Here is a 13,414-nt window from a genome sequence, read left to right on the forward strand (position 1 = left end):
AGACTGTCACCCCTACTGAATAAACCAGCATATGCTGGTTAGGTCTGTTTTGGTGCTGGGATGCTGGTCCTTTGCTGGTTTATGCTGGTCATGTTGCTGGTCCAAAACCAGCATAAACCAGCTAAAACCAGCATCCCAGCTCCAAAACATACCTAACCAGCATATGCTGTTTTTTTCAGCAGAATCGGATTCATGTAAACAATACGTTTATAATCTCCTTTACACTCTTGGTCTTTACTTTCTCTCTTGTGACATTGCCAGATCTGCAAACTGAAAACCAGGAAGTGTGAGGATTCAAGAGAAATGAAACCTATTTCCCTGCTACACGAGCTTAAGGATCCATGCTGTTCAAGTTGGGCTAAAGCTGTAAAAGAGGGAATATTTGATTTACTCTTCTGTCAAAACAGGTAAAAACATCATAGAAATGTAAATAATAGTTTAACCTATGTCTTTTTTGCTTATATGCAGTTATTACTGTATGCATTTAATAATTGTATGTTGCTATGCTATCTTGATGTCATGTTTATTGGTTACGAGTGAAGCGTTTAGCACTGTTATAATAATACACACAACTGTAACTAGTTGTTAGATTTGAGACATGCTCTTTCACTAATGATTTACATGTGGATTTATGTTCTCTCTCTTTAATGATTTACTGCAGAGCAGTTTTTATTAGATAAGCTATATCTGTAAAGAAATGGCTGAATCTGCAGTGAGTCAGTATGAGGATCAGTTCAGCTGTCCAGTCTGTTTGGATCGGCTGAAGGAGCCGGTGACGATTCCCTGTGGACACAGTTACTGTATGAGCTGTATTACTGACTGCTGGGAGCAGAAGGAGCAGGAGCCGCCGTACCGCTGTCCCCAATGCAGAGAGAGCTTCAGTCAGAGACCTCTACTGAAGAAGAACACTCTGATAGCTGAGATGATGGAGACGCTGCAGAAGACGTCCCTACAAACGGCTGCTGTGGAGTGTGATGTTTGCACTACAGAGAAGAACAGAGCTGTAAAGTCCTGTCTGCAGTGCTTGGCCTCCTTCTGTCAAACTCACCTGCAGCCTCACCATCAATCTCCTGCCTTTATGAAGCACAAACTAGTGGAAGCCTCCAGAAACATTCAGGAGAACATCTGCCTCAGTCATGGGAAACCTCTGGAGATTTACTGCCAAGATGACCATCAATGCATTTGCTGTTTGTGTGTGACTGACAATCACAAAATCCATAATGTGGTATCTATGGATTCAGAATGGACTAGTAAGAAGGTAATGAATGCTTATTATATCAACACATTTTTTAATTGCTGGCTTCAATTACTGACATAGGCAAACTATTTCACTTCTTCTTTATATGTTGATTATGATGTATATTTAATTGGATATTTAACAATCACAAAATGAGATTGCTAAGGTGTACCAGTATTTTTGCTTTTTAACATTGATTTTGTACATTGACATCCTCAGGTGGAGTTAAAAGAGATAAAGGTAGCGTGTCGAAAGCTGATTGAGGAACGAGAAAGAGGTCAGCGGGAACTCAGTGAAGCTGTGAAATCTTTTAAAGTAAGTATCACAAAATGCAAAAAGAAAGAAAAAGAAGCAAAATGTTTTTGTGTGCACTGTAGGGTCTTTATAGTTAACTATATTTGTAAATAATGGGGAAAGTAGTTCACTAAACTGGGGACATTTTTATTTTACTAGTTCATTTGACTGATAGTATGCATGATCACTATTTCGATTCGGACAAAATTTATGATAACGGAGTAATACAATTAATTGGTCACAAAAATGCAGTATTTTGGTTGTTCCTGTCCAACAGAGTTCAGCACAAGAGGCCGTGGAGAACATTGAGAAGGTCTTCGCTGAGCTCATCTGCTCTCTGGAGAAGAAATGCTCTGAGATTAAAGAGCAGATCAGAGCTCAGGAGAAGACTGAGATAGATCGAGCAGAGGAACTTCACAAACATCTGGATCAAGAGCTGACAGAACTCAGAAAAAGACAAACAGAGATTGAGAAACTTCTGATTACTGATGATCAGATCCATTTTCTAAAGGTAATGAAAGTTATTTTTATGATCATGTGTGTGAGAACCTGTATGGCAACATATCATTAATACATGGTTGTTCTCTTTCATCGAATGAAAAGGTTGTCTTATGTTTGAAGTCTTAAATATTTGTCTCATTTCAGAGCTGTCAGTCTGTGAGTGTTTTACCCACATTTGAAGACATTCCCAGCTTCACTCAACACACTCATCTGTCTTTTAAAGACATTTCAATCTCAGTATTCGGAGAGGTTTTGGAGGATGTCTGTCAACAGCAAACAGCCAGAATATTTCGAGAAGGTCTGCTTTTCTCTGGAATATAAAATGTGTCACTCATACATATAAATATTGATAATACAATTGTTTCTTGTTTTCTTCTCAGTATCAAATGTTCATGTTGCACAGGCTCCAGAACCAAAGACTCCTAATACATTTTTGCAATGTAAGTTAAGCTGTTTTACACAATCACAAATAGAATTATTAGCATATTAAATGATAAATATCGATCAGAAGTGCAAAGTGAAATACAATGAAAATGATAATAATAATATTCATAGTTCTGTGTTTTTGTACATCCATCCCTCTCAGATTTCTGTCGACTGCAACTGAATCTAAACACTGCACATAAAGAACTCAAACTGACAGAACAGAATGTATCATATTCAGAGAAAATCCAGCAATATCCTGATCATCCAGCGCGATTTAATGAGTATCATTACATCCTGTCTAGAGAGGGTTTGTACGGTCGCTGTTACTGGGAGGTTGAGTGCAGTGGGGACATTTGGGGTGTGGCAGTTTGTTACAAAGGAATTGGTCGTAAGGGATACAGTGATGACTGTAGGCTTGGCTTCAACAAAAAATCATGGAGATTGTCTCACTATCAGAAGCAGGTTCATTTCATACATGATAAAAATAAAGTTTTAATCCCTGCTGTTGGCTCCTTTAGAATAGGAGTGTATCTGGATCACAGAGCAGGATCTCTGTCCTTCTACAGCGTCTCTGACACTATGACTCTACTACACAGAGTCCAGACCACATTCACTGAACCCCTCTACCCTGCATTTATAACTGGAAAAGGTTCATCTGTCAGAATCATCAAGCAAAGAAAAGCTCAGATAGACCAGAAATAAACATAATTTATCAAGGTTCAAATTCAGTTGCTGAACTCGTGAAATGTGTTTGTATTTAAATCAAAATGTAATTTGTAGTTTGTCTGAACAAGACATTTCTTAAACACCAACAATGAATATACAACAAACGATTAAGACTGTCAAACTGCATATCAGTAAATAAACGTGCAGTTTATTATTAGATGTTCCAAAATCAGATGTTAGAAAGATTTTGTGTCTTCTGTAATCTGAAAGTGCTCATCCTCAGCAATATTTCTGTAGCTCATTATAATAATAATGTCTGAATCCATGATGCAATTTATCATCAAGCCAGCAAGGTGTCAGGGTTGGTTTGTAAAATAATTGGTCGTAAAAACTAGTAGACTGTTTAAAGTGTTAGGGTGTTGACAAAATATTTATGTTTTACTTCACAAATGTATTATTATTAAATACATTTTACACATTTGTTTTCTTGTGTTTCTACCTGCTAATAGCAACTACTTTCTTTACAAATTATTTCTTTAAAGTTTGGACAACTGAGTTGACTTGAGGATCAGGCCTAATTTTGATTTATTTTTTACTGTTTCATAACTAATATCTAATAATGTTGGCAAAGAAATTAAATACTTTTTAGAAGAGGCACAATTTTAAAATCATCCTAATCTTTAAAGATTTTTTTTTGTTTTTCTTTAATATATCATGTATAATGTAATGTGTATTTTTAATTAACTGTGCTTTTGTATAGCTGTTTTAGGAAATATTTTGTCTGAAGAATCTGTGATTTGTGTGAGAAGATTCTGTCGGTTTTTCTTTGATTTAATTTTTTTTTACACAGATGATTGGACGTTTGTTATAGCTGTTAAAACAAAATAAAGATTTTTATCTGTCATTGGACACTATTCTGCAAGAGCGATTTTATTTGACTGCTACTTAATGAAGCTGTATTATCTACTAAGGGACAATATCTTAATTTACAGTTGTCGTATACGTGACAGATGAGGTAAGTAAATGTAAAGGTTTGGTCACAGTAAAAGTTGTCATTCAATTGCTTTTTTAAGTGACATTTTTGTAACTTTTGAAACCGTTCTTATTGATTATTTTAGCGTTCATTGGCTACTGCAGTTGGTGTCGAGAGAAACGGTTTAATTCTGAGAAAAGTAGTAGCAATGAAAGGGCAACAGAAGTGCAATCATAGCCTTACAAAAAATACGTTTTATAATTTTTTAATCTCTTCCACATAGTCTTTATTCTCTCTCTCTCTCTCTCTCTCTCTCTCTCTCTCTCTCTCTCTCTCTCTCTCAGGGGCGGAGCCAGAGGGGTGGCTTGGGGTGGCCCACGCCACCCCTGAGAATTGATTGGCCACCCCAGGTGCCACCCCAAAATCCTACTCTACGATTGGCCATTAACGTGCTCAAAGGCGGAACCGTTATTGACGCACTTGCTGCCTTTAAATCAGCGCGGGGGCTTGGACAGTCAGACACCAGAACTCAGAAATGTAAGTAGCAAATGTTTGATGTAAGCTAACCAACAATACATGGCTTACTGTTTTTTAGCATGTGAGTTTACAGCACTACTACTTGTGCTAGCACGCAAAGATATCTATTTACCTGTCACATCTGCCTTGATATCTAATCGCACACACAGCCCAGTATTAAGTCTGTTGAATCACGTCATGTATGCTAGGCTAATTTATCTACTGTACCTGCCTTTTTTCTGCTTTTCTGCCTACTCAGTCGACATTTGCTAGGTCATTAACTGTTAACTGTAGGCTACTTTTGTAAAAAGGATTTAACGATTTATCATTAGCAGATTAGCAGACGCAATTTTATGCAAAAAAACGTAGCCTACATTATATTTTAACCAAGGAACCAAATAAAACACGCCAGCAAGGTAACGTTAGCTCGCCGGCCCCTACCTTCAGTAAATTAGGTTTAGGCTATATTCCCAGATAAATTCCACGCACGGTTTCGTTTTTGTTTGTTCTAACGTTATATATACAGTCAATGTTTTCAAGCCCTGTGTTGCTAACATACCTAGGCTGTGAAATTAAGGTCTAGCCTACTGGTGGGTTTAATTGAATTTGAGCAATAGGAAACCAATTTACATCTGGAGATAGTTCTTTGTGCTCGCCAAAATCATAGAAATTATCATTACAAGACACTTACAGTAGCTCCTGTAATCCAAGACAGATTTTCTTCGAGTTGTTAGGCTTTAGAGTATTTAGTTTAACAAATGACATGGAAACAAACATAATTCATTTCATCCACATATCCTTATGCACAATGCACAACAGTTTAGCTTAAACAGTGAGAATCAAGCAAACCTCACGGCCGTCAGGGCCTTAAAGTGACAGGCACTGAATTCGACTTGCACATCACCAATGCAGTAATGACATGAAAGAGTAGTCTATAATATAGTTTAAACTTTATAAATACTAATAGTTTAGCTCACAGGACAGATGTGGCCTTTGATTAAGCTTTAATTTTGTGTAATTAATTGTAAATAATACGTTCTTTGTTGTTCATTGTGCCATTTCTTGTTCGTTTCATTTCAATTTATTATTTATTATTTGATGTAAGAGTACGGTCTTTGTCCTTCAATTTATGAGTATGGTGTTTGATGTATGATTTTATGATGCCACCCTTGAATTAATCAGTGCTCCACTAAGGCCACCCCTGTTAAAAAAGTCTAGAATCGCCACTGCTCTCTCTCTCTCTCTCTCGATATTGAATTTAAAATGTTATTATTATTCATTGTTATTAAGTGTTGTTATAAATTATGGAAATGTGATGAAAATTGTATAATGTGATAGAAAAATAAAAAAAGTTGTTAAACGTCTCTCTCTCTCTCTCTCGGGACACATGCACACATACATTTGCACGCAGAAAACCAGGAAGTGTGTGGATTGAAGAGAAACGAAACCAATTTCCTTGTTACACGAGGCTCTCCTCAAGGATCTATACTCTTATTGTTCGTTTATTTAAAGCTGTAAGGAGTGAATATATTTGATTTTTTTGTTCTGTAAAAACAGGTAAGAACATCAAAAACAGGTAAGAATGTCAATATTAAATAATGGTTTTACCAATTCTCTTATTTACTTCTGACAGAACAGTTTACATTAAAAGAAATGGCTGAATCTGCAGTGAGTCAGTATGAGGATCAGTTCAGCTGTCCAGTCTGTTTGGATCGGCTGAAGGAGCCGGTGACGATTCCCTGTGGACACAGTTACTGTATGAGCTGTATTACTGACTGCTGGGAGCAGAAGGAGCAGGAGCCGCCGTACCGCTGTCCCCAATGCAGAGAGAGCTTCAGTCAGAGACCTCTACTGAAGAAGAACACTCTGATAGCTGAGATGATGGAGACGCTGCAGAAGACGTCCCTACAAACGGCTGCTGTGGAGTGTGATGTTTGCACTACAGAGAAGAACAGAGCTGTAAAGTCCTGTCTGCAGTGCTTGGCCTCCTTCTGTCAAACTCACCTGCAGCTTCACTATCAATCTCCTGCGTTTATGAAGCACAAACTAGTGGAAGCTTCCAGAAACATTCAGGAGAACATCTGCCTCAGTCATAAAAAACCTCTGGATATTTACTGTCAGGATGACCAACAGTGTGTTTGTTACTTGTGTATGATTGACAGTCATAAAAACCACAATGTGGTGTCTGGATTCAGAATGCACTAGTAAAAAGGTATCAGACATATTTATCTATTGACAGTAATTATTTTAATATTTTAAGTAAAATTTATATTGCATATATATATATATATATATATATAGGATATAATCTCAATTTACTTCAACCCCTTTACCAAACAGGAAAGGTGTTATGTTTGTTTTTGCCTGTTGTTTCAGTAATTTTTTATGTTAAACATCCTCAGAACGAGTTAAAGGAGATGAACGTGGCGTGTGTCACAAGGACGGTCGGAGACGAGCGGATCCATTTGCAGCATTTATTAGATAAGACAAAACAAAACAAACACACAGGGGCAGGCAGAAATCGTAGTCAAAACACAGGCAGAAAGGTCGGGGCTGGCAGCGAGAATCAAAAACGGAAGGGAGTCCAGGAATCAAACACGGGAAAACAAACATGGGAAGAAACGCTCAGAAATGCAGCCGGGGCAATACAAGACTTCGCGTAGAAGCGGAGTGTGAGAGTGGCTTAAATGCAGTCCTAGAAATGAGGTGCAGGTGTGAGCGGTAATCAGTGCAGTGAGAAACAAGGAGCAGGTGAATGCAGTGATTAGTGCAGTGGCTTGTGGGGAATGAAGTCCATGATGTGTAGTGCAAGAGTTTATGATGACAGGACGACTCAATTCGTGACAGCGTGTCAGAAACTGATCAATGAGCGAGAGAGAGGTCAGCAAGATCTCTGTGAAGCTGTGAAGCTCCTTAAAGTATGTTTCTTTAAGCTTTTTGTTTTTCTAAGGTTCAAAGTAAACAGTAACCAGTGGTCTGACTACATTGTTTAGAACAGAAGCATGGTGCATTTTGACTGGGGATTTGAAGATTTACGAAAAAATGATTGTTCTCATAATCTGCATTATTTTGACTATTGTGTAAATTAAGTCCCCGTTTTGTGTCCCCAACAGAGTTCAGCACAAGAGGCCGTGGAGAACATTGAGAAGGTCTTCGCTGAGCTCATCTGCTCTCTGGAGAAGAAACGCTCTGAGATTAAAGAGCAGATCAGAGCTCAGGAGAAGACTGAGATAGATCGAGCAGAGGAACAGAATATCTTGGAGATTGTCCAGCAACTGTTTGACTCATGACAAAAAGCAAGTCCCAATCCCTGCCCTCCCCTCCTTTACAATAGGAGTGTATCTGGATCACAGAGCAGGATCTCTGTCCTTCTACAGTGTCTCTGACACAATGACTCTACTACACAGAGTCCAGACCACATTCACTGAACCCCTCTACCCTGCATTTTATACTTACAGAACTTCATCAGTAAGGATAATAGAGCAAAGCAGATGACAGTTTAGAAAGACTTTTGATTAAGGTTTAGTTTCTGAACTACAACTACAACAAAAGGCCTGAAAGTTCTCATTAAGCGCCAACAATAAACAGGCCTAAACAACGCTCACTTAAAACTCTTAAAATAGACAAGTAAAAATTCTACAGCTTATCATCATATTTTCTGAAATTAGATGTTGCAGAGTAATGTGTGTCTGTTCGTGTGTGTTGGAAGCAAAAAAACAAGGTTATTGACTCCAAATCACAATAATCCGTCTGAATCCACAATGTAGTTCATTATCAGGCCACAAGATGTCAGAATTTGTGAAGAAAATGGTGAGCTGCAGAACCTTGTCAATGTATGTTTACATGTCACAGTGTTGACAAAATAATATTTTGCACATCACACGTGTATTTAATACAGTTGCTATTATGTTTTCTAGTGTTGCTAGCTGCTAAAAGGATCTTACAATGAGCCAAATTCTAAACCTTTAAGGTCAATATATCTAGTCAACATTGTTTTTGTTGGATGATGTGACTCAGGATCATGCTTGACTTTGAATTTACTTGATTTTTAAATATTTCATTACTGCAGTATCTGATGGTGTTGACAAACAGTTGACAAAGATGTGAAACTTTAAAAAACAAACCTCATCCCGTCAGTATGTTGTAGGATTGTTGCTTTAATAGAAATGCTTATGTTTTTCCTTGGCTAAATAAATAATTACAAATGTAATGACCTAGATCAAATAAAATCAAATGACCATCTGTTTTTGTCTGTGATTGTTGTTGAATAAATATCTGCTTTACTCAGGATCAAGATGCATCAGTTCTTGGTTTGATGCCAGTGTCATTGTCCAGCCAACATGAAATCATAGTTTATTTAATAATTGTACACACAGATGGGTGTTAGTAGCAGTTAAAACAAAGAACATGTTTATCTGTTATTAGACATATTATTCAAATAGTCTGATTATTAGTGTTGAAATATACAGTATGATTTTGAGCAAAGACGGATGAGCAACTAAGCAACAATGTCACGGCTTCATGTAAACAATATGTTTATAATCTCCTTCACACTCTTGGTCTTTACTTTCTCTCTTGTGGCATTGCCACACCTGCACACTGAAAACCAGGAAGTGTGGATTCAAGAGAAACGAAACCTATTTCCCATCTACACGAGCCTATCTGCTTAAAGATCCACGCTGCTCTAGTTGGGCTAAAGCTAAAGGAGCGAGTATTTGACTTTTCTATCAAAACAGGTAAAAACATCATAGAAACGTAAATAATAGTTTTATGTATGTATTTTTGCTTCTATATGCAGTTATAACTGTATGCATTTAATTGTATGTTGCTATGCTATCTTGATGTCATATGTTTATTGGGTACGGGTGAAGTGTTTAGGACTGTTATAATAATGTTATTATAATATACATAACTGTAAGTAGTTATTAGATTCAAGACATGCTCTTTCATTATTAATTTACATGTGATTTCTCTTACTTTAATGATTTACTTCTGTTAGAGCAGTTCCTTTTAGACAGACTATCTACAAAGAAATGGCTGAATCTGCAGTGAGTCAGTATGAGGATCAGTTCAGCTGTCCAGTCTGTTTGGATCGTCTGAAGGAGCCGGTGACGATTCCCTGTGGACACAGTTACTGTATGAGCTGTATTACTGACTGCTGGGAGCAGAAGGAGCAGGAGCCGCCGTACCGCTGTCCCCAATGCAGAGAGAGCTTCAGTCAGAGACCTCTACTGAAGAAGAACACTCTGATAGCTGAGATGATGGAGACGCTGCAGAAGACGTCCCTACAAACGGCTGCTGTGGAGTGTGATGTTTGCACTACAGAGAAGAACAGAGCTGTAAAGTCCTGTCTGCAGTGCTTGGCCTCCTTCTGTCAAACTCACCTGCAGCTTCACTATCAATCTCCTGCCTTTATGAAGCACAAACTAGTGGAAGCCTCCAGAAACATTCAGGAGAACATCTGCCTCAATCATGGCAAACTACTAGAGATGTACTGTCAAGATGATGATCAATGCATTTGTTGCTTGTGTACTAATAATCATAATGGACACAGGGTTGTGTCTGTGGATTCAGAATGGACTAGTAAAAAGGTAATATCAACAACACGAATAAAACAACATGCATAATATACTTTAATAGTAGTAATATTTATTTAAAATAAATAAATTATTATTATTTCATATTTTCATGTATTTTATATATAGGCTGTAATTACACCCTTAACCCAGCTGAAAAGGTTTTCAGTTTGCCTATTTTTTTAAATTTTTTTTTGTGTTAACATCCTCAGAAAGAGTTAAAGGAGATAAAGGAGGCGTGTCAGAATCTGATCCAGGAGCGAGAGAGAGGTCAACAGGAGCTCAGTGAAGCTGCTAAGCTTCTTAAAGTATGTCTTTATTGGTTCTAACTTTCTCCATTGTTTAGAACAAAATCAATTTTATTTTACTGGGGTGACCGTTTGCAGAAAAAAAAATATAGCTCACATAAATGGCATTATTTTGGCTGTTGTGCCACATGGAGTCACAACAGTTTTGTGTCTCCAACAGAGTTCAGCAGAAGAGGCCGTGGAGAACATTGAGAAGGTCTTCGCTGAGCTCATCTGCTCTCTGGAGAAGAAACGCTCTGAGATTAAAGAGCAGATCAGAGCTCAGGAGAAGACTGAGATAGATCGAACAGAGGAACTTCACAAACGTCTGGATCAAGAGCTGACAGAACTCAGAAAAAGACAAACAGAGATTGAGAAACTTCTGATTAGTGATGATCAGTTCCATTGTCTGAAGGTATGAAAGTCCTTTAATAATCAAATGCATGATAATAGGCCGATTATACTATTCATTGTTCTGTGCTTTTTTACTTCTTTTATTTAGTGGAAACAGTCACTTGTGTATCACAAATTAAGTCTGAATTATTATTGTGGTTTCAGAGCTGTCAGTCTGTGTGTGTTTTACCCACATTTGAAGACGTTCCCAGCATCACTCAACACACTCATCTGTCTTTTAAAGACATTTCAATCTCAGCATTCAGAGAAGTTTTTGAGGACGTCTGTCAACAGCAAACAGCCAGAATATGTCGAGAAGGTCTGCAAGTTTTATGTGTACTATTTTGTCATCCATACTACATTACACTTAAAAAAATAGTATAATATATTTTTTTGGTTCCTCAGTATCCAACGTCCATGTTGCAGAGCCTCCAGAACCAAAATTGCAGAATGATTTTTTTCAATGTAAGTTTATTTCTTGGAAAAAAAAAGGTCCAAACACTTTTGGCCGCATAGTGTACCATTGTTTGTGACAGTAACATATGACAATTATTAGATCTTTACATGTTTCTATCCTAATCAGATTTCTGTCCGCTCCAACTGGATCCAGACACTGCAGGCAAAAAACTAAAACTGTCAAATGGAAACAAAAAAGCATCCTATTCAGATGTAATCCAGAAATATCCTGATCACCCAGAGCGATTTGAGTTTCCCTACATCTTGTGTAGAGAGGGTTTGTACGGTCGCTGTTACTGGGAGGTTGAATGCAGTGGGAAGAATTGGGCTGTAGTAGTTTGTTACAAAGGAATTGATCGTAAAGGAAACATTAATGAATGTAGACTTGGCTTCAACAAAAAATCATGGAGATTTGGATATTATAAAGAGAATGAATTATCATTCATACATGATAAAACGCAAGTCTCAATCCCTGCTGTCTGCTCCTCTAGAATAGGAGTGTATCTGGATCACAGAGCAGGATCTCTGTCCTTCTACAGCGTCTCTGACACAATGACTCTACTACACAGAGTCCAGACCACATTCACTGAACCCCTCTACCCTGCATTTCGTATTGATTCTGGTTCATCTGTTTTGATCATAGAAAAGGAGGGTAAAAACTATGTTCACTAATACTTTAAAAAAATTGAATAAATAAAATATTTGAACAGGATGAAATTAAGTATTTTAAATTCTAAAATATAAAGTGTTTTGTTTTTTTGTTGTGAGGACAATAGCTTGATTCCCTTAATGTGGCTGGATAGATCTGTATTTGTGAGAAGGGTCTGGCTGCAGACATGCACCTCCACTGTCAGACCTGCACTCTCAGACCTGCACTCTCAGTCACCCAAACTTCCTCTGCAGGTGACGTCACTTGCAATCGACACCTGCACACTACGGTACCTGCTACGTCACTTGCAATTGACACAAAAAAACCGGAAATAAGTTTCCAGTCGTTCGTTCGCGTTGCCAAAGACGCTGTATTGAAGCGGTTATATAGTTTAAACTAAAGTACCCGTTGTTAGTAAAGACGCTGCTGTTAAATGGTTTAAAGTACTTTAGTAGTATAACCAGACAGAAACTTTGCCCCCAGTTATTTTTTGCTGCTTGTTTATCATAGGAGTATAATGTTGTACTTTATCATTCAAGTAGGCTACAACTATATTACATTACCAAACTATAACATTAACAAAAATTAAGCAGATGCTATTTTTAATTTTAGTTTTTTTTTTATTGTAAGCTAGTTACAAAGAGACAGACTATTTACTATTATTTGGAAAACTAGCAATAGTTTTATAAAAAAGTAATATAAAAATAAGTAAAAGCTTAAAACACTTCCATAACAAACAAAAACAGAACAGAAAGAATGCAAAGAGGCAAATTATGTATTTTCTTTTATTTCTGCAAAGAAGCACATTATGCTATTCCTTCCTTTTCAGTTTGACAGAATACTTTCAGATTCATAACATCAACTACATGTTCAAGGAAAAAGTCCATGTCCTTCATCGCAGTAAAGATAAAGCTGAAAGGTTCCAGAGCAACAAGTCTGTCCTCTGAAAATTCAGCCTTCTGTAATTTGTCCCTGGCCTCATCAACATCTTCATCCTCCGTGCAGAGTACTTTGGGCAGCTGAACAGAACCAAGCAGCACACTTGGCTGTTACAAACATATATATGTATACGTAGATACCCCATTGGCCCGCTCCAAGCACGTAGATGCGTCCGCCATATTACAGCGGTCCACTTGACGTCATTCACCATACTGTAGGTTTGCAGACCAACGGCTGTGAAGGACTGTTATATTTCGAATATTCAGTGATTACTATGGTGATTTACCTAGATCTATGGGTGAATGACGTCAAGTGGACCGCAGCAAAATGGCGGACGGCTTATGTATAAAGGCCCATAGAAACAGTCGCTAATGAGGCATCTACATATATATCAACGGTTCCAAACACCACTTGCTGGCTTTATTTAAATCTCCCATCAGTTGATTCTCTAAAATAACACAAAGAACAAGAGAGATACAAATGTAAGATACCAAAAACATT

At 37.6% G+C, this 13,414-nt stretch overlaps 2 protein-coding genes and 1 pseudogene across 2 annotated transcripts in view; all 3 read left to right on the forward strand.

Moving 5' to 3' along the window:
• The first annotated feature begins 265 nt into the window (after positions 1-265).
• LOC141285021 (E3 ubiquitin/ISG15 ligase TRIM25-like) lies at positions 266-3,999 on the forward strand. The gene is made up of 7 exons (XM_073818060.1): positions 266-407; positions 662-1,258; positions 1,457-1,552; positions 1,809-2,042; positions 2,177-2,330; positions 2,413-2,472; positions 2,619-3,999. Exons 2-7 carry the CDS (start codon positions 698-700, stop codon positions 3,158-3,160), a joined length of 1,647 nt encoding a protein of 548 aa, XP_073674161.1. The 5' UTR covers positions 266-407; positions 662-697; the 3' UTR covers positions 3,161-3,999.
• Positions 4,000-6,039: 2,040 nt separating this feature from the next.
• LOC141285283 (E3 ubiquitin/ISG15 ligase TRIM25-like) lies at positions 6,040-8,108 on the forward strand (annotated as a pseudogene).
• Positions 8,109-9,327: 1,219 nt separating this feature from the next.
• LOC141285284 (E3 ubiquitin/ISG15 ligase TRIM25-like) overlaps positions 9,328-13,414 on the forward strand; it is a 6,549-nt gene continuing 2,462 nt past the window's right edge. Inside the window, exons 1-6 of the mRNA XM_073818316.1 lie at positions 9,328-10,204; positions 10,402-10,497; positions 10,658-10,891; positions 11,035-11,188; positions 11,275-11,334; positions 11,453-11,977. Of these exons, the coding sequence (XP_073674417.1) occupies positions 9,647-10,204; positions 10,402-10,497; positions 10,658-10,891; positions 11,035-11,188; positions 11,275-11,334; positions 11,453-11,977 (1,627 nt within the window). The 5' untranslated portion in view covers positions 9,328-9,646. The remainder of the gene's footprint in view (positions 10,205-10,401; positions 10,498-10,657; positions 10,892-11,034; positions 11,189-11,274; positions 11,335-11,452; positions 11,978-13,414) is intronic.

This window comes from Garra rufa, chromosome 14, assembly GCF_049309525.1.
Source record: "Garra rufa chromosome 14, GarRuf1.0, whole genome shotgun sequence".
NCBI lineage: Eukaryota > Metazoa > Chordata > Actinopteri > Cypriniformes > Cyprinidae > Garra > Garra rufa.